This window comes from Lates calcarifer, linkage group LG1 (genome assembly GCF_001640805.2).
Source record: "Lates calcarifer isolate ASB-BC8 linkage group LG1, TLL_Latcal_v3, whole genome shotgun sequence".
Classification (NCBI taxonomy): domain Eukaryota; kingdom Metazoa; phylum Chordata; class Actinopteri; family Centropomidae; genus Lates; species Lates calcarifer.
Genome location: NC_066833.1, coordinates 25499345 through 25524950, shown reverse-complemented (window position 1 = coordinate 25524950; position 25606 = coordinate 25499345). Strand labels below are relative to the sequence as shown.

The window sequence follows — 25606 nt, the reverse complement described above, 5'->3', positions numbered from 1 at the left end:
TGTTTATCCCTAAAATTTTAAAATGAGATTAAATAAGGAATAATGCACAAAATCCCCAAATTTGTCTCAATTTTCACCTGCTCATAAAATCACAGAATCAAGAAATACAACAACTTTTGGATGTGTAAGGCAATAAATCTGGAAAAAAAAAACAGACAGACAAAAAATCTATGTTGTCCAGTAAAAAAGTGCAAAAGTAAAAACAATAAGCCTTAATTGTTATATAAATTTAACCAAAGTATATAAAGACCAAACTCTTACCTAAGCAAACATGGCAGTTCATAACCTTTTGGATGACTGAATTGTACTGTGCACTTCCAGGGCTGGGAAGGACAATTACCTGGGCCAGAGCTGTGTTGTTGACCTGGTGTGCAAAAAGAAGAAAAAAATGTATGGTGTGATTTTTTTTCTCTAACAAACCCATGTAATGTAAAGTTCCCCTTTGACATTTCTGATTTGTTTGTTTTGTTTATTTTGTTGTACCTGCAGTGCTCTGGTGAGTTGTCTTTCTTCACGGCTGACCAAGAACAGAGTAGCAATTCCAGCATCATGGAGGCGGAGAGCTGCATTAGTAATTCCTTGTACCTGATTTAGTGGCCCACCAACAAAGAAGATTGCCACCTTTCTCATGAGGAAGCCACTGCGTACCCTCTTAAAGGTGTTCTGTGCCACAAAGCTCATGGCCGTATCCAAACTGCGCTCTTTTTTTGTCTGTAGGGTCTGCAGTCCCTCAATGCGCTGCACTAGAGCACGCTTCTTAACTGCATCAGCGAACCGGACCTCAGTGGTAACTTCACTGTTGTACAAGGTCAAAGCAACACGAGCTCCTCTTGGACAGTTACTCTCTGAGATGGTGATGTCTCTGACGAGGCGCAGGACTGTGTCACGCATGTTGTTGAAAGCTGGGCGACCAACGTTTTGAGAGGCATCCAGGGCAAAGGCCAGCTCAGTGGGGTAAAGTGGGCATTCTTGCTTGCCTAATGGTATATAGATATAGATTTTGTGTACACATTCTGTGTAGTAGCAGATACAGTACATAGCAATTGATATAGTTATATGATGAAAACTCTCTGAAAACCTTTTTTACTCACCAAAACAGCAAGCTGGTAGATAAAAAGAAACAAAATGTGGTAAGATCTTTTTGTAGCGCATAACACACAGACATAATTATTCTTCAGTGTCATGAAATGCCTTTTTTAGTAGTTTTAATTTATACTCACGACAGTTTTCTCTGATCTTCTTGACCAGGTCACATTGCTGAGGGGACAAAGAACATTTCGAAACAAATGTTGAAAGTTGTTGACACCAGAGAGGATTTTGGCTCTTTTCATTCAACATTATACAAATAAATTACCACTTACCACAACACCTGGTCCCCTTGGTCCTTTCTGACCCTGTTCAAGCAAATACAGTTGTGTTAACAGCTAGACAGCTGGAGCAACACCCAGTTACAAAAACTGTTTTGTTTTGCTTATCTAATCTATCATCAATATACATATTCCACACCATGCCATTTATATAGAATTGACACAGTTCATGAGCAAACTATACAAATTTAAGTTGCTTACATATGGGCCAGGATATCCAATCTCTCCTTTCTGTCCAGGTGGACCAGGGTTCCCAGAGACACCCTGGAAAGATTTAACAGTGAAAGAGTAGAATTCACTTTTAAAGCTATTCATCTGTCAGTGGGTTAAACCAGAGCTGGACTACACTAAAGGTTCACTAAAGGTGACAACACTTATGTGCATGCACATGCCAATCATTTACTGCAAGGAATGAATGCTATATATTTGAAACAAAACTCACAAAGCAGCTCTGTGTTGTATCACTCAAAACATATTTAATGTATCCTGTGATGCTCTTGAACAAATTGAGTTTTGAGTTTTGCTCATCAACCTAATCCAACTGGGGTATGAAAACTTACCCTCTGTCCACGATTTCCTCGGGGTCCAGGTCCACCTTTGTTGCCAGGGTCACCAGCTGCTCCCTACAGTGATGGAAGTTTAACGAATGAAAGCAAATGACCAACATAAAAAGGCAGGCTCAGTGACCAGTGTACAATGCTATATTTTGCAGCCTCTGTTGAAATTTCATTATATATTTTATATATTTTTTTTTCCCCATTACCTTTGGTCCTGGGAATCCAGGGAAGCCTACATCACCCTGTAGAGACAATGCATACATATATTTCATTTGTATAATCCCATGAGAATGACTGTACAACTGCATATGCTGTGAAATTTATAATAGGTTTTTTGATAATTCTATCTTAAAATATAACTAGAACAACTAGAGCTATTGCATTTTTTATGGTTCTATACAGACTTCTTGTTGTATGAGTTCTATTTGTGTATGCAAAGAGACAAACTGATCACCACATATACATTAAAATGTTTCACTTGCCTTTCTTCCTTTTGATCCTATGGTACCAGACCCATCTCTACCATCTCCACCCTAAAAGAGAAAACAAGGAGAAAAATAGCATGACTACTCTGTTTTTCTAAGTGTTTATTAATTCAACTGCAAATACCTTAGTAGTTGTAGAAACAAGAGCTATATCCTTTTTGTCCCCTTTGTCCCAACCTAACATTGTTATGTAGAATGAGACTATGCTGTGTTAAGATACTCATTCAAGACACACAAAACACATGGAATAAGAAATCCCTCAGGAAAGTTCCACTTCCCAACTAAAAACACATCACATACATTCTCAGATATAAAAGCCAAAGTAATTAAATTGCCTCTTAGACTTGCATCCTGAAGGTGATGTTCAGTTCTCCTACTAAAGTCATACTCTAAGAGAAGGAAAGACTATAATCACAACTTTCTAACAGTATACTGTACTATAAAGACATCTGCCAAATTAAACCATATACATCTGATATTTTTGATGGCAGTTCTTATTCAGTTTTCACCAGCTTTACATTATGGTGCATGCAAAGAAGATGTGGTTTCATCCTTACAGGCTCTCCACGTGGGCCAAGAGGTCCAATGACACCCTTAGGTCCTGGATCTCCTGGCTCTCCCTACAAGGGCACAGAGATAGACAGATACAGATGATGAGACACAGACAGAAATACTCAAAGATTCAAAGAGAATGTCAAAGCTTTAACAATGAAATTTAATTTAACTCATGTTTTATCTTGTTTTTTGTTGGTTTTTGCTGGGGTTTTTTTGTTTTTTTTTGTTTGTTTTTTGCAAGGCCTTGATATTTTCTAATACTGCTTTCATGTTTGCTGAAATTGACTACACGTGTGTCAAGTTATGTGAGAAAGTTTGGCTTAGTCCACTGTGTTTATAAATGAAACAACCCTGTTATGGAAGAACATAAGCCTCACTAAATTATGTTCCCTTTAGTACCTTGCGGCCAACAGCTCCTCTTCTACCCTTGTCTCCAGGGGGACCTGGGACACCTCCAGGACCCTAGAAAGCAAAACATCAGGACATTAGATTTAGGTTTACTATGTTACAGACATAGCTGAAATTTTTATTTCGCAAAATGAACCTAATGGGTTCACTCACCCTGGGTCCAGGGTTCCCATCTTCTCCTCTGGGTCCTGGGGCACCATTTGGTCCAGCTGGACCCTTAAAAAAGACAAACCAGACATTGATGATGCACCAATTCCTTGCATGTTAAAGTTAAAGCATAAACATCGAACACACATTTCCACACTAACAAATACTCCAGTCACAGTTCAGTCAAAACTATTGCTAATGTGTAGTATTAACAGTGATGACAGCATTCAGCATGAAACATAGTTTGGCAAGTGTATCTGTAGACTGAATAATCTGCCAAATAGTTTCTGAAGAATGACAAACTTACTCTAGATCCTCCAATACCAGGCTCTCCCACCACACCATCAGCTCCTGGCTTTCCAGGAAGTCCCTTTAATGAGCAAAATGTTACACTTAAAGTCATTGCGAGACTTACTGCAATAAGTATGAAACAATGTGCGTTACAACCCAAAGGGACTTACAGGTTGTCCAGGTGTGCCTCGTCTGCCTGCAGCTCCCTAATGAAGTAGGAGTAGAAAAACGTCTTGGTAAACAAACGCCAAGTATTTCAGCAAAGATAATGAACATATAGCAAAATTGTTTACCTCTCTTCCGACGATACCAGGGCCTCCCTTCTTTCCATCCTGACCAGGCTCTCCCTATAATTTTGGAACACGTATCCCAGTAAAACAAACCCACAAAACTGCAATGTAATGTTTATGCTACTACCACTGATAATATACTGTTGAGAATGCACTGATAGGTTGTGCTTTCTATAGCAATGAAATGTGTTCAGGGGGCATATTACCGCTGGTCCAGCATCACCGGGGTCTCCTTTAGGTCCTGCTTGGTTATTATCTTGTCCGCTTGTACCCTATTACACAGATATCACATTATCAAATTTAGTTGCATCTAAACATTTGTACAAACTGCATGGGAGAGCAGTGGCAGGGTGAAAGAGGGACATAAACCATCACATACTAAATGACCACACTGCAGTTTTTACCAATGGCCACTGTTGATGTACAGATGAATGTAATTTGATGTCTTGGAGTCTAAGCTGGTCTGATTTCATACAGGTAACAGGTAGCAACTTACAACACTATGCATAAAAATAATTTATACACACTCTACATCTAATGAATATAATATTACTTAATAATCAGTCTACATCACTTCATGTAACCATGTGTGGCACCCTATGTCAGCTTATATATATATATATATATATATATATATATATATATATATATAAAAATGTGGGCAGTAAAACCACAACCAGTTTACATAATACTCACAGGGTCTCCTCTGATTCCCATTTCCCCTTTGTCTCCTGCTTGTCCTTTGGCACCTTTGGGACCCTAAAAACAATAAATATTTTTATAATTTATCATAGCATTTATCAGCACATACCATCTGACATAAGAATGTGTTGAAAAAAATGTGAAACTAAAATTGCATCCAGTCACTCACTCTTGCGCCAGGGTTTCCTCTCTCTCCTGGAGGTCCAGCCACTCCACTTTTGCCCTGAAAACATTTAGCAGATATCAAATTAAAGCCCATAGTCATGCATAAACCAAATCATGCCATTGCCACATTAAGACATTGGTGGAACTCAGTTGCCACACATTAAAGGACTTCAAGCAGTCATACATTATTCTATATGATGTGTTACATATAAAATATGGACTAAATAACAGTCCAATGGCAATATTTTTACAACACTCACCTCTTCTCCATTGATGCCATCAAGCCCAATTTCTCCAAATTCACCCTACAAAATGGTAACAGTTTGTTGAGTAGTCAGAGCATTAACTTTTTTTCTGACAGCTTTATTTCAGTATGAAGATTTAAAAGAAAGAAAAACAGCTACCTTTTCTCCTGAGTACCCACGAGAACCCTGAACAGAAGAAAGAAATTGTGTTTACAGGATTATATTAAATAAATTAAAACAATATTCCCAATTTTCAAAAACAAATTAGGATAAATTGAATGTTAAAGTTAATATTCAAGCCTTTACCTTGACACCTCTCTGCCCAGGACATCCCTGGAAACCCTGTGTTCCATTCACACCTGGAGGTCCTCTCTCTCCCTGTCATTGCAGAATAAGAACAAGAAAACATGCTGACAACATACAAGAGGGATGAAATCTGAAAGAACATGAAGAATTGGGATACAAAAACAGTGGAAGGTTTCACTGTCCTTTTGACAATAAAAACATGATTAAAGAACAGTTCATAGCAGGTGTCTGAAAGTCTTTCATAGGAACACTGTTAACTGTTATGACGATATGTAGGCAAGCCATTTGAACTTACAGGTCCACCCTCATCTCCAGGGTGTCCTTGGCTTCCTGGTGATCCTGGACTACCCTGAGAGACAAAACAACCAAATATTAGATTGTGATTAAAAAAAATAAAAAATAAAAACTCACTGCCACTATTATCAAAGGATTTTGAAAGAAAAAGTAATTAGTTTAGAGGTATATACTAGACTACTTTTTTAGTCATTAAATACCTTAGACCCTGGAAGTCCAACTGCTCCTCGGTCTCCTCTGGTGCCAGTACATTTGCAAGGCACTGCACAGCACTCTCTTTCTGCAATATTGTCCTAAGCAGCAATAATAAGCAAATATTAAGTAATTTATTGGAATAAAGATAAAGAAAACTCTCAAGTCTTAGATCTGAGGAATTAGTACTCACAAGTTCTTCCATAAGCTCATAGTCCAGGTCCATGATGTTGACTCGTAAGGGTCTAGTGTACCTGAAGCCTCGACCATATTCCAACAGCAAAGCCTCCTCAAATTTGGGCACCCGCTCCAGCCCAACCAGAATGAAACTGTTCACTCCTGTTTAGTACATACAAGATTTTGGACCAGTTTTATTCTCTGTCTTTACTTTTGAATTCGATGTTGCCATACTTCCACAGAGCTTTAGATGTATAGAGTGTGTATATATGTATATAGAGTATAGATGGTCATTAAGGGTTGTCTGTGCTGTATCTTGTTTTTACCTGACAACCGAAGCTCCTCAACTCGCCTTTTCATTTCAGCATATGGGGCATCAAGACCATCAGTCAAATGAATGACAACCTTCAGGATGAAAAAACACAATTCAGTTTCACACTTTTTTTTTTTGGATTGGTAATTTTAAAATAGAACTGCCTGATTAAGTTTTTTGACTCTGATCCTGATCTACTGACACTGAGCTGATCAACCGAAAATATTGATGTGACATAAATGAAAGATTAATTGGAGTCCACTTGCAAAGAGAAGTCTAATCCAACAACAGACAAGTTCAATTCTCTTACTCAGAGTATTGGTAATTAGTGACAGCTAATGCTGCCAATAAAAGCAATGGTCAGCAATGGCTAAAAATGAGAAGTGTCTACCTGCTTTTGTATATTACTCTTTGCTAACAAGAGAGAGCATTAGAGCCAGAGATAAGCAAATTCTATTTTTTTACTGCCATGCAAACAAAATGAAACTGCGTCAAGCTAGGCTGTTTAAAGGAGTGCAAAAACGTAACATGATCATGCTGAAATGGACAAAACACAGTAGAGTTCACAGTAGAGGGAAGGATGGTATCCACTATACTTGGGCTAATAGCAGTCCTTTTAAGTGTCTGGCCCTGATACTGATCTTAGTACTGATCTCTAACGTAACTATTTCAGTAACCAACCTTGACAACATTGTCCTGTCTGGTTTTGAACCTATTGGTGTAAGCTGAGATGGTCTTGCCATTGAGAACAAATGGGCCACGATTCCGCAGGGCTTTGAAGTCCTCCAAGAGCTTATCGGCATTGTCTGTGAAGTCCAGCTGGACAGGCTCGGAGGCAGAGTCCATGGCCAGCATACCCACTTGAACAGAGGGAATCTGTCCAGATGAGCAACTGATAGCTGCCATTTTGGAAATCCTCTGCAGAATGGCACCCATCTTGCTCTGGAGGTTGGTCTGAGCACTGAAGATGTTCTGAGCAGAAACATCAAAGCCTACCAGCACCTCTATGCTGCAGGCTGTAAAACAAAGCATGGTTTTATTTTACTTATTTTTGTGAGCGACAGAAAAAATTTGGAAACTTATACTTCTAAGTTCAAATTAAATGTCAAACTACTCGGCTCTAAAGTCCATTAGCAAAATAATAATAATAATAATAATAATAATAATAATAATAATAATAATAATAATAATAATACTCTCTCTTACTTTTAGGAGGTTCTGGCCCACCAACACACAGCTTCCCCTTCACTTCATCATCCAAAGTCTCCAGGATTTGCTCATTAAGCTCTGAAAGACCTTGAAAGGTGCTTGCTCGAGCCACAGTGGAAGACTCACTTGCCAGGTTTTCTAACTCATTCTCAGTGTCACCCACTCCAATAGCAAAGATTCTCACACCTTTTTTCTTCAGACCAAGGGCTGCTGTTTTACTGTCATCAGCTGAGCGTCCTCCAGTGATAACCATTAGGATCTGGGGAGTGCCCTCATCCAACCTACTGCCTTTTTCTTTGGTAAAGTGAACATCTTGAACATGACGAATGGCTGCACCAGTGTTGATTTTACGTCCACCTTTGTACTCTGCTTGTCCAATGGCGCTTATAATGTCTTGCTTGTTCTTATATGTGTTGAGGTAAAAGACATCAGTCACATCTGTAGCATAGTGTGCCAGGCCAATCCGCAGATTGTCTCTCTCATTGAAGAACAGGTCAATTAGGTTGATGATAAATGACATAACTTCATTGAAGTTGTCCCGGCCCAAGTTAATGGAGCCATCCACCAAAAATACTATGTCAGCTTTTTTAACTGGAGGCAGGTCTGTTGTCAAAAGAAGAAAGATGAGATATTGAGGAGGACAGCATGAAGAAGGGTGAGAACATGAGAATAAATCAAGTTAAAGTGACTCATTTAATTTTAGCATTATTTGGCTATATGATTGGTTTGGGGTAAAATACATACAGATACAAAGTAACTGTAAGTAACTGTAATATGTGTATATTTTTGCACAATTTACCAGGATCAGTATAATCTGTGGGTGGTTCCTCAGGGATAGTCCCTCTCAACCTGGTAATAAGCTTCCCCTGGATTGCTGGTAGGCCAGGGAATGTAGGAACCTGAAGAACATCATCAGGAGTGGTAGCAATTTGGGCTAGTTGCCTTTTGTCAGCACCACCAGCTCCCACACCAATGCAGTTTACCCGGGAGGCCTTCAGCAGAGGTCCATAGAGCGAAACATCTTGGGGGGAGCGTCCACCTGTGAGAACCACAAGATGCTGGGAGGCCTCAGCCTGACGAACACCTGCAGAGGGTTTTAACTCACGCTGTATGACATAGTCAATGGCCTCAGCCAAGTCTGATGACCGGCCACCCATCTGACGAAGCCTTTTGATAGCAGAGATAACTGCTGGCTTATTGTTGTGTGAGTTGAGCGAGAACTCTGTTTTAACTCTATCTGCATACTGGACAACAGCCACACGCACTTGATCAGGCTGCACGTCAAGTTGTTGGACAATGTTGAGGATGAAGTCACGAATATGAGCAATGCCAGCAGCACCTGTATTGTCTGAGCCATCAATAAGGAAGATAATGTCCTTTCTCCCAAGATTTTCTGCAAAGTAAGCACAACAAAGAGAAAGGGAGATATAGTCTATTTCAAAGCATATCAGCAAAAGATTAATGCATTTTTACAAGATTCTACCACCACAATGACAAATGTAAAATGTAAGTAAGATGAAATATCTCAAATTAGTGCAATGTATGCTTGTTTTTTGTCTGACAAGATAATTCCACTTTTTATGTTTGAGTATTTGTTACTGCTACTGAAATTTTATAACTGGTTCAAAGAAACTTAAAACTTATAGCTGGAATTACTAGAATGAAGCTTCTACAAAAGCTTGGCTCTCAAAAACATGCAAAAAAAAAAAAAAAGCAATAAAATGTGCCGGGGTTGTATGTCTGTATGCGTGTGTGTGTGTGGTTGGGTGGGAGTATTACTTAAGATGAGCAAATTTATCTGTCTTGTTTTGGCAAGTGAAACTTTCCTGTTCTGTGGGCAGATAATTTCATTTAAGTAATATTTCCTCCATTTTTGTCTCTTTTTTTGTTGAGAGCAGTGTATAAGAACTTCATAACAGAGAAGAGCTCCAGGGATTTGCAGAGGTTAACAGGAACTTCATCCCTGCACTATCAGTGTAATTAACATTAATTGACTTTAGTATTTACATCTTGAAGTTAATGCAAACCTTACTTTTGAGACCACTTACCTATGACCACTGGGGGAGGAGGAGTAATTTTCATGATATCTTCTGAGGTTATTGTAGTGACAGAATCAATGATCTGTGACTCTACTCTTGGAAGTTGCTGGAAACTGTCAACTGTATAAACTAGTTCGGGCCTCAGTGAAATTTGTTTCAGTTCATCAGGGTCTGCATTCCTTGAACCAATGGCAAGAGGTGCAACATGGTTTCTCTTAAGTTGGTTAGCTGGAGTGGATACATCATCTGTAGACTTGCCACCCGTAACTAGAATGAGGAACTGAGGAACGCCATCTTCAATGCGGCTGCCTGCTGATCTCTGGTAGATGTTTCTGGAGACCCACTCAAGAGCACGACCTGTGTTTAGGCGATTTCCACCTTTGCTTCGAAGTCTCATCACAGCCTGGCGTACCTCATCTTTGTTGGAGAATTCGTTCAGGAGAAATTCTAACTTTGGTTCATCACTGTACTGTACCACTGAAACTCTGACCTTATCCATTCCTACATCCAGCTTCTCCACAACTCTTCTTATCATTTCACGGATGGAAGGGAACTCACTACGCACTGCTGTTGTTCCATCAATTAGAAATACAACATCCCTCTTTTCTCCTCCTGTGGGTGCTGGTGTGATTACTGCTCAAAAAGAATGTAAACACAATAACAAGATATTAGTAATAACTACAGTTCTTAATAGATATAGAGGACATACAGTATGATTGAGAAAGTCATACATCACGTAAAGAATTTGTCATATGTAGAAATTCAAACTTGATTTCAATACATACTGTAGTTAAGTAAATAAGACATCTGAGAATGTGTTTAGGCTGTGAACAATTTTTAGACATAATTTTAACTGAGTAAAATTACCATCATAGGTTGGGAATACAGGGCGCATCCTGGAGATGTCATCATCTGATAGCTCTGTGAGAGTGTTGATTAAGTTTTCTTGGACTGTGTACAGCCCAGGGAGGTCATCTACAGTGAAGGCAAAGTTAGGCACATATGACACCAACCGGAGCTCTGTAGGGTTAACATCCCTGGTCCCAATGCTGAAGGGGAGAACTCTTGATTGTTTGAGGGAAGACGCTGCACGACTGATGTCATCTGTAGAAGACCCACTGGAGATGACAATTACAAACTGTGGTACACCTTCTTGCTTCCTGCTGCCACGTCCTGCTGTCAGAACATCCTGGCTGACAAACCGCAAGGCCTGACCCAGGTTACGTTGTCTTCCTCCTCGCTGCCTCATTCCCCTTACAGCATTTAAAACACCTTCTTTGGTTGTATGTGAGTTCAGATACATGTCAGCCTGAGCAGAGTCACCATACTGGACCACAGCAATCTGGATCTTATTCTCACCCACATTGAGACTCTCCACAACCCTACGGATAAACTCCTGGATGATAGGAAATTCCCGTCCAACACCATCAGATCCATCAACAAGGAAAACAATATCCTTCCGGGGGCCCTGCGACTCAGCTGAGAGAAAGAGAAAGAGAAGAGGTAATTCAATGTTCTTCTACAAAAATGATCATGAGGTTTTGTTACAAATTATGTAACAAAAGGTCAAACAAAAATTATAGCAGCAATTATACACTGGTGTATGATAACCTATTACAAGACTGTTAGATTCCTTTCTATATACATATTGCCAAATTTGTGGTAATCTGGTATATATTCAGGGGGTCATAACTAAAACCTTGCAGAACCTGCCACTATAACTATATTAGACTGGGGATAGTCTGAACCTGGAAGCTGGAAATCTGACCATTTACCAATCTATGGCAGGTGGTTTTGATGATGACATTTCTCACACCAAAAGTTCTTAGTGATTATGACTTATTTCTCAACTGTATACCTTAAATGTATTTCCATAATACATTTCAAAAATCATCTATCAGCAATTTAAAAAATGTTTTCTTTTAATGTTATCTCACCATTTTTGCATATTTGTTATTTACCAGAGATATAAAGGCTGATATTATCTATAATTCAAAGTGAAAATTTTGATACTCCCTGTAAATTTTGTTTTCTAACAATGCAGCCCATGTGTGCTTGCTCTTCTGCAGCCAGCTCTCATGTTTTTGGAAGTCAGACTTTATGAACACTAAGTGCCCAGTCATTTGCACCAACTGAGTTAAATCTCAGCTGTCAGACACTTTTTATATCAGAGTAAAAAACACACTAGATACACTACTAAAATAAGAACTACGCTAAATAGCATTAAGATGGAACCAAAGTAGAGGGTTCCAGTATCACAAGACACAGTGATAATTCAAAAATATACCTTAATGTTTGACTACAGTTGGACAAATAGCTTTTCTTGCAATTGGAGCTAGTGTTTGTAATATCTGTAATATCTGTCATGTTATCCTTCTTTGGTTTAGCCTTGAAAATAAAATACATACATACTAAATACATATACATTCAGTATTCATAATTAATAATTACTTCAATCCTATTATAAATGCAAGAAAACTTGTTAATGGGGATGTCCATTGATGATTAAATCAATATCCTGCATTTGGTGCATAATTGAATAATAAAAAAAATAGTAAAAGGAGATCAAAGAGAAAGACTGGGGAAGGAAATCTGAAATTACTGCTTGAATGTAGAAAGACTGGCCTCATAAAAATGCTACCAGAAATGGAGCTGATTCAAATTACATTGCTCTCTTCAGCACAAACCTTTCTAGGGGATATTGACACAGGTTGCCGATGTGAATATAAATATAAAAAAATAAAAGCAAGGATATGAAATGTATTAAGAGACTGAGAAAATGAACGAGATGAAGAAGAGAAAAACTGGTTGCTGAAAAATGGAAAGAATGGAAGTCAAGATGATAACTCAAAGCAAAAGCATCAAAAGCATCTTCAGAATCAGGAGACTGATCTGTGAATACAAATTGCTTCAAATTATCTTGACCAAAAAAAAGAGACGTTTTCTATTCTAAAAGATTTTGAATTATCATATGAATCCACATGTAGAAGGGCTGGGTGAAGTGAAAAATACATCAGTAAGTGTCATGAAAGAAATATTATAAATTCTGGTACAAAATGCACAAATAAAAAGTGGTTATTTTACTGCAACCTGGTCTTGATTGCATTTGAATGAGTAAAGGTAACTGAAGTTGATGGCAGTGTCAAGAACAACTGTGAAACATGGAAAGACTCAAATTGGAGGCTGCTGACTTGCTGCAGGATTGAATACTGCTGTGGATGAAAGATAGATTGATAAAAGACAAGAGTGTGGACTTGAAATTTCTTCAATTTTAATTTTCCTCAAATAATTTCAATGCATTTTCTTCTTTATATTTACGTTAACCTTGTTAATAATACAAAAAAATTACCAATATCCAAACATGGCCACAGAAAGAAAATGTTTCTGATGCCATGTCATGATTTTCTAAATCTCTGACACCTAATTTCATGAAAATATGAACAGCTGATTTCATTATTTGATACAAACTCAAAGGAAAGAAAGTATGAAACTGAAAAGATTTGTTAAATTGACTGTATTGTAGACATGTAGTTAATGCCCTTGGTCTGATTTACTTTATGTATGTTAAATAAAGTAAATTTTCATGCTGGAGGGAAAAAAGAAGTCAGTCAAGCCCTCTGGGTATTTAAAAACTAAAGCACACCACAACCTCACTTAGATGCACACATGGAAACATAACAACAAATTCAAGTAAAAATTTCATTCTGTGTAAATGAAAAAAGCCAAGTAACATTTTGGGCAAGAGGTTGTGCCAGATAACATACCAGGTACAGTTGGTGATTCTGGAATGACATCAATAATTACAGCCTCCACGGAGGACTGGAGCTGCTGTTGGACACTGGGTAGGTCAGTGAATTCAGACACAGATAGAGCGTAACTGGGATCATGGGATATATTCTGTAATTCTCTGCTGTCAGACCTCCTGGTTCCAATTGCAAAGGTCAAGACACCAAGCTTCTTGAGAGCAGAGGCTGGTGCATCAACACTGTCATAAGATCTTCCACCACTCAGCAATATTAGGACCTGTGGAACTCCTTCCAAGCGCCTGCTTCCAGCAGAGGCAGTAAAAACATTGTCCCTCAAGTACTGGAGAGCTGCTCCAGTATTGAGCAGTCTTCCGCCTTTGTGCCTCAAACCTCTGACAGCGTCGAGGATCTCTCCTTTTCTCGTGTATGTGTTCAAATAGAACTGGACAGCTGGATCTCTGCTGTACTGAACCACTGAGACGCGGTCTTTGTTGTCATCCACGCTCAGTGTCTCTACTACTCTTTGGACAAAGTCTCGCATAGCTGGGAATCCACTTCTAGTACCATCAGAGCCATCCAACAAGAACACAACATCTCTTTCTGGTGACTTTTTCTCCACTAGGAAATATAATGTTTGAAACAGATTTCAGGTCATTTCTTAAATATTTATTATTTGAAAATCAGATGATGGAACGTAACCTCAACATTTAAAATTGATTCTATCAAATCTGGCAGAAGTTTTCTCAGTCTTACACTGGCTGTCCTGAACGTATTAAAATACATTTAAATATAGTTAAATATAGTATCCTTCCATAATTTGGAAAAGTAAACGTTGATAAGTATCTTACCGATTACTGTTGGTATCATGGGCATGGCCCTCACTATCACTGTACTCATTGCAGAGGAAAGCTGTTCTTGGACAATAGGCAGGTCAGTGAATTCAGACACTGACAGAGCAAGACTGGGGTCATATGAAATTTCCTGAAGCTCTCTGAGGTCAGACCTGCTGGTTCCAATTGCAAAGGTCAACACACCCAGCTGTTTGAGGGCAGAGGCTGGTGCATCAACACTGTCAAAAGACTTTCCACCACATAGCAATATCAGGACCTGTGGAACTCCTTCCAAATGCCTGCTTCCTGCAGAGGCCGTGAAGACATTGTCCCTCAAGTACTGGAGAGCTGCTCCAGTATTGAGCGGTCTTCCGCCTTTGTGCCTCAAACCTCTGACAGTGTCAAGGATCTCTCCCTTTGTGATGTACGTGTTCAGATAGAACTGGACAGCTGGATCTCTGCTGTACTGAACCACTGAGACGCGGTCTTTGTTGTCATCCACGCTCAGTGTCTCTACTACTCTTTGGACAAAGTCTCGCATAGCTGGGAATCCACTTCTAGTACCATCAGAGCCATCCAACAAGAACACAACATCCCTTCCCACTGGCTTTTTCTCCACTAGGGGACAAAAGATTTGAGACATTTTTAGCTTCATTTCTCAAACGTTTCATGTGGTTAAATCAGATGATGGGAGCTAACCTCAATGTTTACGACCTGCACTATCAAAGCTGGCACACCAGTTTTGTCTAAGTGGCACTGGCTGACCTGAACTTGGTGAAAAAACATCTTAGGTACGGCACAATTTGCATCCTACCATGACCTCGCAGTGTAAAAATTGATCACTTTCTTACCAGTTACCGTTGGTGTCATGGGCGTGGCCCTCACTACCACTGTACTCATTGCAGAGGAGAGCTGTTCTTGGATGCCGGGGAGGTCAGTGAACTCAGACACAGATAGGGCCAGACTAGGGTCATATGATATCTTCTGCAGCTCTCTAATGTCAGAGCTCCTTGTTCCAATGCCAATCACAAAGATGCCCTGTTGTTTGAGAGCAGAGGCCGGTGTATCTACATTGTCAAAAGATCTTCCGCCATTTAGCAGGATCAACATCTGTGGGACACCTTGCAGGCGCCTACTCCCAGAGGAGCTTGTAAAGGCATTGTCCCTGATGTACTGGAGGGCTGCCCCGGTGTTGAGGGGTCTGCCTCCTCTGTGTCTCAGCCCTCTGACTGAATCCACAATATCCTCTCTGGTGGTGTATGTGTTGAGATAGAAATGGACCTCTGCATCTCTGCCATACTGGACCACAGAGACGCGGTCGTTGTTTTCTCCCACATTAAGTTTCTCTACCACTCTCTCAACAAAATCAAGCATGGCAGGGAAGCCATTCCTTGTGCCATCAGAACCATCCAGAAGGAATACGATATCCTTTTTGGCAGAGTCAACTGAAAAAAGACAGGAAGACAAGGAAGTAAAACCTTTGAAAAAGTGCGCTGGAGAACTAACCCTCACTAAGTGGTGAGCTGTCCTTCAAGTTTTGTTCTTTACTTTTGTTTTTCTGTGAGAGCACCTTGCACTTTCTACTTCAATTTTAAGCAGCAGGAAATCATGCCACCGCCTGTCTTTAAATGCACACATGGAAACTAAACAAGTATCACACTTCATCTCTTTTGCTCAGTGTAAGTGAAACAAGTCAGGCAGGCCCTCAGGCAAGAGGTCATGCTTGTTAACATACCAAGTACAGTTGGTGATTCTGGGGTGACGTCAATGACCACAGCCTCCACGGAGGACTGGAGCTGCTGTTGGACACTGGGCAGGTCAGTGAATTCAGACACAGATAGAGCGGTACTGGGATCGTGGGATATATTCTGCAGCTCTCTACTGTCTGAGCTCCTGGTTCCAATTGCAAAGATCAACACACCCAGCTGTTTGAGGGCAGAGGCTGGTGCATCAACACTGTCAAAAGACTTTCCACCACATAGCAATATCAGGACCTGTGGAACTCCTTCCAAGCGCCTGCTTCCTGCAGAGGCCGTGAAGACATTGTCCCTCAAGTACTGGAGAGCTGCTCCAGTATTGAGCGGTCTTCCGCCTTTGTGCCTCAAACCTCTGACAGTGTCGAGGATCTCTCCCTTTGTGGTGTACGTGTTCAGATAGAACTGGACAGCTGGATCTCTGCTGTACTGAACCACTGAGACGCGGTCTTTGTTGTCATCCACGCTCAGTGTCTCTACTACTCTTTGGACAAAGTCTCGCATAGCTGGGAATCCACTTCTAGTACCATCAGAGCCATCCAACAAGAACACAACATCCCTTCCCACTGGCTTTTTCTCCACTAGGGGACAAAAGATTTGAGACATTTTTAGCTTCATTTCTCAAACGTTTCATGTGGTTAAATCAGATGATGGGAGCTAACCTCAATGTTTACGACCTGCACTATCAAAGCTGGCACACCAGTTTTGTCTAAGTGGCACTGGCTGACCTGAACTTGGTGAAAAAACATCTTAGGTACGGCACAATTTGCATCCTACCATGACCTCGCAGTGTAAAAATTGATCACTTTCTTACCAGTTACCGTTGGTGTCATGGGCGTGGCCCTCACTACCACTGTACTCATTGCAGAGGAGAGCTGTTCTTGGATGCCGGGGAGGTCAGTGAACTCAGACACAGATAGGGCCAGACTAGGGTCATATGATATCTTCTGCAGCTCTCTAATGTCAGAGCTCCTTGTTCCAATGCCAATCACAAAGATGCCCTGTTGTTTGAGAGCAGAGGCCGGTGTATCTACATTGTCAAAAGATCTTCCGCCATTTAGCAGGATCAACATCTGTGGGACACCTTGCAGGCGCCTACTCCCAGAGGAGCTTGTAAAGGCATTGTCCCTGACGTACTGGAGGGCTGCCCCGGTGTTGAGGGGTCTGCCTCCTCTGTGTCTCAGCCCTCTGACTGAATCCACAATATCCTCTCTGGTGGTGTATGTGTTGAGATAGAAATGGACCTCTGCATCTCTGCCATACTGGACCACAGAGACGCGGTCGTTGTTTTCTCCCACATTAAGTTTCTCTACCACTCTCTCAACAAAATCAAGAATGGCAGGGAAGCCATTCCTTGTGCCATCAGAACCATCCAGAAGGAATACGATATCCTTTTTGGCAGAGTCAACTGAAAAAAGACAGGAAGACAAGGAAGTAAAACCTTTGAAAAAGTGCGCTGGAGAACTAACCCTCACTAAGTGGTGAGCTGTCCTTCAAGTTTTGTTCTTTACTTTTGTTTTTCTGTGAGAGAACCTTGCACTTTCTACTTCAATTTTAAGCAGCAGGAAATCATGCCACCGCCTGTCTTTAAATGCACACATGGAAACTAAACAAGTATCACACTTCATCTCTTTTGCTCAGTGTAAGTGAAACAAGTCAGGCAGGCCCTCAGGCAAGAGGTCATGCTTGTTAACATACCAAGTACAGTTGGTGATTCTGGGGTGACGTCAATGACCACAGCCTCCACGGAGGACTGGAGCTGCTGTTGGACACTGGGCAGGTCAGTGAATTCAGACACAGATAGAGCGGTACTGGGATCGTGGGATATATTCTGCAGCTCTCTACTGTCTGAGCTCCTGGTTCCAATTGCAAAGATCAACACACCCAGCTGTTTGAGGGCAGAGGCTGGTGCATCAACACTGTCAAAAGACTTTCCACCACATAGCAATATCAGGACCTGTGGAACTCCTTCCAAGCGCCTGCTTCCTGCAGAGGCCGTGAAGACATTGTCCCTCAAGTACTGGAGAGCTGCTCCAGTATTGAGCGGTCTTCCGCCTTTGTGCCTCAAACCTCTGACAGTGTCGAGGATCTCTCCCTTTGTGGTGTACGTGTTCAGATAGAACTGGACAGCTGGATCTCTGCTGTACTGAACCACTGAGACGCGGTCTTTGTTGTCATCCACGCTCAGTGTCTCTACTACTCTTTGGACAAAGTCTCGCATAGCTGGGAATCCACTTCTAGTACCATCAGAGCCATCCAACAAGAACACAACATCCCTTCCCACTGGCTTTTTCTCCACTAGGGGACAAAAGATTTGAGACATTTTTAGCTTCATTTCTCAAACGTTTCATGTGGTTAAATCAGATGATGGGAGCTAACCTCAATGTTTACGACCTGCACTATCAAAGCTGGCACACCAGTTTTGTCTAAGTGGCACTGGCTGACCTGAACTTGGTGAAAAAACATCTTAGGTACGGCACAATTTGCATCCTACCATGACCTCGCAGTGTAAAAATTGATCACTTTCTTACCAGTTACCGTTGGTGTCATGGGCGTGGCCCTCACTACCACTGTGCTCATTGCAGAGGAGAGCTGTTCTTGGATGCCGGGGAGGTCAGTGAACTCAGACACAGATAGGGCCAGACTAGGGTCATATGATATCTTCTGCAGCTCTCTAATGTCAGAGCTCCTTGTTCCAATGCCAATCACAAAGATGCCCTGTTGTTTGAGAGCAGAGGCCGGTGTATCTACATTGTCAAAAGACCTTCCGCCATTTAGCAGGATCAACATCTGTGGGACACCTTGCAGGCGCCTACTCCCAGAGGAGTTTGTAAAGACATTGTCCCTGACGTACTGGAGGGCTGCCCCGGTGTTGAGGGGTCTGCCTCCTCTGTGTCTCAGCCCTCTGACTGAATCCACAATATCCTCTCTGGTGGTGTATGTGTTGAGATAGAAATGGACCTCTGCATCTCTGCCGTACTGGACCACAGAGACGCGGTCGTTGTTTTCTCCCACATTAAGTTTCTCTACCACTCTCTCAACAAAATCAAGCATGGCAGGGAAGCCATTCCTTGTGCCATCAGAACCATCCAGAAGGAATACGATATCCTTTTTGGCAGAGTCAACTGAAAAAAGACAGGAAGACAAGGAAGTAAAACCTTTGAAAAAGTGCGCTGGAGAACTAACCCTCACTAAGTGGTGAGCTGTCTTTCAAGTTTTGTTCTTTACTTTTGTTTTTCTGTGAGAGCACCTTGCACTTTCTACTTCAATTTTAAGCAGCAGGAAATCATGCCACTGCCTGTCTTTAAATGCACACATGGAAACTAAACAAGTATCACACTTCATCTCTTTTGCTCAGTGTAAGTGAAACAAGTCAGGCAGGCCCTCAGGCAAGAGGTCATGCTTGTTAACATACCAAGTACAGTTGGTGATTCTGGGGTGACGTCAATGACCACAGCCTCCACGGAGGACTGGAACTGGCTGTTGGACACTGGGCAGGTCAGTGAATTCAGACACAGATAGAGCGGTACTGGGATCGTGGGATATATTCTGCAGCTCTCTACTATCCGAGCTCCTGGTTCCAATTGCAAAGATCAACACACCCAGCTGTTTGAGGGCAGAGGCTGGTGCATCAACACTGTCAAAAGACTTTCCACCACATAGCAATATCAGGACCTGTGGAACTCCTTCCAAGCGCCTGCTTCCTGCAGAGGCCGTGAAGACATTGTCCCTCAAGTACTGGAGAGCTGCTCCAGTATTGAGCGGTCTTCCGCCTTTGTGCCTCAAACCTCTGACAGTGTCGAGGATCTCTCCCTTTGTGGTGTACGTGTTCAGATAGAACTGGACAGCTGGATCTCTGCTGTACTGAACCACTGAGACGCGGTCTTTGTTGTCATCCACGCTCAGTGTCTCTACTACTCTTTGGACAAAGTCTCGCATAGCTGGGAATCCACTTCTAGTACCATCAGAGCCATCCAACAAGAACACAACATCCCTTCCCACTGGCTTTTTCTCCACTAGGGGACAAAAGATTTGAGACATTTTTAGCTTCATTTCTCAAACGTTTCATGTGGTTAAATCAGATGATGGGAGCTAACCTCAATGTTTACGACCTGCACTATCAAAGCTGGCACACCAGTTTTGTCTAAGTGGCACTGGCTGACCTGAACTTGGTGAAAAAACATCTTAGGTACGGCACAATTTGCATCCTACCATGACCTCGCAGTGTAAAAATTGATCACTTTCTTACCAGTTACCGTTGGTGTCATGGGCGTGGCCCTCACTACCACTGTGTTCATTGCAGAGGAGAGCTGTTCTTGGATGCCGGGGAGATCAGTGAACTCAGACACAGATAGGGCCAGACTAGGGTCATATGATATCTTCTGCAGCTCTCTAATGTCAGAGCTCCTTGTTCCAATGCCAATCACAAAGATGCCCTGTTGTTTGAGAGCAGAGGCCGGTGTATCTACATTGTCAAAAGATCTTCCGCCATTTAGCAGGATCAACATCTGTGGGACACCTTGCAGGCGCCTACTCCCAGAGGAGCTTGTAAAGGCATTGTCCCTGACGTACTGGAGGGCTGCCCCGGTGTTGAGGGGTCTGCCTCCTCTGTGTCTCAGCCCTCTGACTGAATCCACAATATCCTCTCTGGTGGTGTATGTGTTGAGATAGAAATGGACCTCTGCATCTCTGCCGTACTGGACCACAGAGACGCGGTCGTTGTTTTCTCCCACATTAAGTTTCTCTACCACTCTCTCAACAAAATCAAGCATGGCAGGGAAGCCATTCCTTGTGCCATCAGAACCATCCAGAAGGAATACGATATCCTTTTTGGCAGAGTCAACTGAAAAAAGACAGGAAGACAAGGAAGTAAAACCTTTGAAAAAGTGCGCTGGAGAACTAACCCTCACTAAGTGGTGAGCTGTCCTTCAAGTTTTGTTCTTTACTTTTGTTTTTCTGTGAGAGCACCTTGCACTTTCTACTTCAATTTTAAGCAGCAGGAAATCATGCCACCGCCTGTCTTTAAATGCACACATGGAAACTAAACAAGTATCACACTTCATCTCTTTTGCTCAGTGTAAGTGAAACAAGTCAGGCAGGCCCTCAGGCAAGAGGTCATGCTTGTTAACATACCAAGTACAGTTGGTGATTCTGGGGTGACGTCAATGACCACAGCCTCCACGGAGGACTGGAGCTGCTGTTGGACACTGGGCAGGTCAGTGAATTCAGACACAGATAGAGCGGTACTGGGATCGTGGGATATATTCTGCAGCTCTCTACTGTCTGAGCTCCTGGTTCCAATTGCAAAGATCAACACACCCAGCTGTTTGAGGGCAGAGGCTGGTGCATCAACACTGTCAAAAGACTTTCCACCACATAGCAATATCAGGACCTGTGGAACTCCTTCCAAGCGCCTGCTTCCTGCAGAGGCCGTGAAGACATTGTCCTTCAAGTACTGGAGAGCTGCTCCAGTATTGAGCGGTCTTCCGCCTTTGTGCCTCAAACCTCTGACAGTGTCGAGGATCTCTCCCTTTGTGGTGTACGTGTTCAGATAGAACTGGACAGCTGGATCTCTGCTGTACTGAACCACTGAGACGCGGTCTTTGTTGTCATCCACGCTCAGTGTCTCTACTACTCTTTGGACAAAGTCTCGCATAGCTGGGAATCCACTTCTAGTACCATCAGAGCCATCCAACAAGAACACAACATCCCTTCCCACTGGCTTTTTCTCCACTAGGGGACAAAAGATTTGAGACATTTTTAGCTTCATTTCTCAAACGTTTCATGTGGTTAAATCAGATGATGGGAGCTAACCTCAATGTTTACGACCTGCACTATCAAAGCTGGCACACCAGTTTTGTCTAAGTGGCACTGGCTGACCTGAACTTGGTGAAAAAACATCTTAGGTACGGCACAATTTGCATCCTACCATGACCTCGCAGTGTAAAAATTGATCACTTTCTTACCAGTTACCGTTGGTGTCATGGGCGTGGCCCTCACTACCACTGTGTTCATTGCAGAGGAGAGCTGTTCTTGGATGCCGGGGAGATCAGTGAACTCAGACACAGATAGGGCCAGACTAGGGTCATATGATATCTTCTGCAGCTCTCTAATGTCAGAGCTCCTTGTTCCAATGCCAATCACAAAGATGCCCTGTTGTTTGAGAGCAGAGGCCGGTGTATCTACATTGTCAAAAGACCTTCCGCCATTTAGCAGGATCAACATCTGTGGGACACCTTGCAGGCGCCTACTCCCAGAGGAGTTTGTAAAGACATTGTCCCTGACGTACTGGAGGGCTGCCCCGGTGTTGAGGGGTCTGCCTCCTCTGTGTCTCAGCCCTCTGACTGAATCCACAATATCCTCTCTGGTGGTGTATGTGTTGAGATAGAAATGGACCTCTGCATCTCTGCCGTACTGGACCACAGAGACGCGGTCGTTGTTTTCTCCCACATTAAGTTTCTCTACCACTCTCTCAACAAAATCAAGCATGGCAGGGAAGCCATTCCTTGTGCCATCAGAACCATCCAGAAGGAATACGATATCCTTTTTGGCAGAGTCAACTGAAAAAAGACAGGAAGACAAGGAAGTAAAACCTTTGAAAAAGTGCGCTGGGAGAACTAACCCTCACTAAGTGGTGAGCTGTCTTTCAAGTTTTGTTCTTTACTTTTGTTTTTCTGTGAGAGCACCTTGCACTTTCTACTTCAATTTTAAGCAGCAGGAAATCATGCCACCTGCCTGTCTTTAAATGCACACATGGAAACTAAACAAGTATCACACTTCATCTCTTTTGCTCAGTGTAAGTGAAACAAGTCAGGCAGGCCCTCAGGCAAGAGGTCATGCTTGTTAACATACCAAGTACAGTTGGTGATTCTGGGGTGACGTCAATGACCACAGCCTCCACGGAGGACTGGAAGCTGCTGTTGGACACTGGGCAGGTCAGTGAATTCAGACACAGATAGAGCGGTACTGGGATCGTGGGATATATTCTGCAGCTCTCTACTATCCGAGCTCCTGGTTCCAATTGCAAAGATCAACACACCCAGCTGTTTGAGGGCAGAGGCTGGTGCATCAACACTGTCAAAAGACTTTCCACCACATAGCAATATCAGGACCTGTGGAACTCCTTCCAAGCGCCTGCTTCCTGCAGAGGCCGTGAAGACATTGTCCCTCAAGTACTGGAGAGCTGCTCCAGTATTGAGCGGTCTTCCGCCTTTGTGCCTCAAACCTCTGACAGTGTCGAGGATCTCTCCCTTTGTGGTGTACGTGTTCAGATAGAACTGGACAGCTGGATCTCTGCTGTACTGAACCACTGAGACGCGGTCTTTGTTGTCATCCACGCTCAGTGTCTCTACTACTCTTTGGACAAAGTCTCGCATAGCTGGGAATCCACTTCTAGTACCATCAGAGCCATCCAACAAGAACACAACATCCCTTCCCACTGGCTTTTTCTCCACTAGGGGACAAAAGATTTGAGACATTTTTAGCTTCATTTCTCAAACGTTTCATGTGGTTAAATCAGATGATGGGAGCTAACCTCAATGTTTACGACCTGCACTATCAAAGCTGGCACACCAGTTTTGTCTAAGTGGCACTGGCTGACCTGAACTTGGTGAAAAAACATCTTAGGTACGGCACAATTTTGCATCCTACCATGACCTCGCAGTGTAAAAATTGATCACTTTCTTACCAGTTACCGTTGGTGTCATGGGCGTGGCCCTCACTACCACTGTGTTCATTGCAGAGGAGAGCTGTTCTTGGATGCCGGGGAGGATCAGTGAACTCAGACACAGATAGGGCCAGACTAGGGTCATATGATATCTTCTGCAGCTCTCTAATGTCAGAGCTCCTTGTTCCAATGCCAATCACAAAGATGCCCTGTTGTTTGAGAGCAGAGGCCGGTGTATCTACATTGTCAAAAGACCTTCCGCCATTTAGCAGGATCAACATCTGTGGGACACCTTGCAGGCGCCTACTCCCAGAGGAGTTTGTAAAGACATTGTCCCTGACGTACTGGAGGGCTGCCCCGGTGTTGAGGGGTCTGCCTCCTCTGTGTCTCAGCCCTCTGACTGAATCCACAATATCCTCTCTGGTGGTGTATGTGTTGAGATAGAAATGGACCTCTGCATCTCTGCCGTACTGGACCACAGAGACGGCGGTCGTTGTTTTCTCCCACATTAAGTTTCTCTACCACTCTCTCAACAAAATCAAGCATGGCAGGGAAGCCATTCCTTGTGCCATCAGAACCATCCAGAAGGAATACGATATCCTTTTTGGCAGAGTCAACTGAAAAAAGACAGGAAGACAAGGAAGTAAAACCTTTGAAAAAGTGCGCTGGAGAGCTAACCCTCACTAAGTGGTGAGCTGTCTTTCAAGTTTTGTTCTTTACTTTTGTTTTTCTGTGAGAGCACCTTGCACTTTCTACTTCAATTTTAAGCAGCAGGAAATCATGTCCACCGCCTGTCTTTAAATGCACACATGGAAACTAAACAAGTATCACACTTCATCTCTTTTGCTCAGTGTAAGTGAAACAAGTCAGGCAGGCCCTCAGGCAAGAGGTCATGCTTGTTAACATACCAAGTACAGTTGGTGATTCTGGGGTGACGTCAATGACCACAGCCTCCACGGAGGACTGGAGCTGCTGTTGGACACTGGGCAGGTCAGTGAATTCAGACACAGATAGAGCGGTACTGGGATCGTGGGATATATTCTGCAGCTCTCTACTATCCGAGCTCCTGGTTCCAATTGCAAAGATCAACACACTGTTTGAGGGCAGAGGCTGGTGCATCAACACTGTCAAAAGACTTTCCACCACATAGCAATATCAGGACCTGTGGAACTCCTTCCAAGCGCCTGCTTCCTGCAGAGGCCGTGAAGACATTGTCCTCAAGTACTGGAGAGCTGCTCCAGTATTGAGCGGTCTTCCGCCTTTGTGCCTCAAACCTCTGACAGTGTCGAGGATCTCTCCTTTGTGGTGTACGTGTTCAGATAGAACTGGACAGCTGGATCTCTGCTGTACTGAACCACTGAGACGCGGTCTTTGTTGTCATCCACGCTCAGTGTCTCTACTACTCTTTGGACAAAGTCTCGCATAGCTGGGAATCCACTTCTAGTACCATCAGAGCCATCCAACAAGAACACAACATCCCTTCCCACTGGCTTTTTCTCCACTAGGGGACAAAAGATTTGAGACATTTTTAGCTTCATTTCTCAAACGTTTCATGTGGTTAAATCAGATGATGGGAGCTAACCTCAATGTTTACGACCTGCACTATCAAGCTGGCACACCAGTTTTGTCTAAGTGGCACTGGCTGACCTGAACTTGGTGAAAAACATCTTAGGTACGGCACAATTTGCATCCTACCATGACCTCGCAGTGTAAAAATTGATCACTTTCTTACTTACCAGTTACCGTTGGTGTCATGGGCGTGGCCCTCACTACCACTGTGTTCATTGCAGAGGAGAGCTGTTCTTGGATGCCGGGGAGATCAGTGAACTCAGACACAGATAGGGCCAGACTAGGGTCATATGATATCT

The 25606-nt window shown here is 42.6% G+C and overlaps 2 protein-coding genes across 2 annotated transcripts in view; both read right to left on the bottom strand.

Moving 5' to 3' along the window:
- The window catches only part of col6a3 (collagen, type VI, alpha 3), a 30028-nt gene extending 8209 nt beyond the window's left edge, over positions 1–21819 (bottom strand). The window contains exons 1-38 of the mRNA XM_051072894.1: positions 21206–21819; positions 18604–19197; positions 17771–18370; positions 16887–17480; positions 16054–16653; positions 15170–15763; positions 14337–14936; positions 13507–14106; positions 10610–11221; positions 9752–10375; positions 8503–9096; positions 7701–8306; positions 7176–7510; positions 6508–6586; positions 6198–6343; positions 6013–6105; positions 5814–5867; positions 5519–5590; positions 5372–5398; positions 5228–5272; positions 4972–5025; positions 4797–4859; positions 4307–4372; positions 4104–4157; positions 3981–4016; positions 3827–3889; positions 3526–3588; positions 3364–3426; positions 2967–3029; positions 2407–2457; positions 2131–2166; positions 1928–1990; positions 1569–1631; positions 1362–1394; positions 1221–1257; positions 1092–1103; positions 484–977; positions 262–364 (exon numbers count right to left, since the gene is read on the bottom strand). Of these exons, the coding sequence (XP_050928851.1) occupies positions 262–364; positions 484–977; positions 1092–1103; positions 1221–1257; positions 1362–1394; positions 1569–1631; positions 1928–1990; positions 2131–2166; positions 2407–2457; positions 2967–3029; positions 3364–3426; positions 3526–3588; positions 3827–3889; positions 3981–4016; positions 4104–4157; positions 4307–4372; positions 4797–4859; positions 4972–5025; positions 5228–5272; positions 5372–5398; positions 5519–5590; positions 5814–5867; positions 6013–6105; positions 6198–6343; positions 6508–6586; positions 7176–7510; positions 7701–8306; positions 8503–9096; positions 9752–10375; positions 10610–11221; positions 13507–14106; positions 14337–14936; positions 15170–15763; positions 16054–16653; positions 16887–17480; positions 17771–18370; positions 18604–19197; positions 21206–21728 (9409 nt within the window). The 5' untranslated portion in view covers positions 21729–21819. The remainder of the gene's footprint in view (positions 1–261; positions 365–483; positions 978–1091; positions 1104–1220; positions 1258–1361; positions 1395–1568; positions 1632–1927; positions 1991–2130; positions 2167–2406; positions 2458–2966; positions 3030–3363; positions 3427–3525; positions 3589–3826; positions 3890–3980; positions 4017–4103; positions 4158–4306; positions 4373–4796; positions 4860–4971; positions 5026–5227; positions 5273–5371; positions 5399–5518; positions 5591–5813; positions 5868–6012; positions 6106–6197; positions 6344–6507; positions 6587–7175; positions 7511–7700; positions 8307–8502; positions 9097–9751; positions 10376–10609; positions 11222–13506; positions 14107–14336; positions 14937–15169; positions 15764–16053; positions 16654–16886; positions 17481–17770; positions 18371–18603; positions 19198–21205) is intronic.
- Positions 21820–23007: 1188 nt separating this feature from the next.
- LOC127142805 (collagen alpha-3(VI) chain-like) lies at positions 23008–23652 on the bottom strand (the record flags this gene model as incomplete). The annotated part of the gene is made up of 1 exon (XM_051072889.1): positions 23008–23652. A coding segment is annotated over exon 1 (555 nt), but the record flags the coding sequence as incomplete, so codon positions are not given.
- Between the last annotated feature and the right edge of the window lie 1954 nt (positions 23653–25606).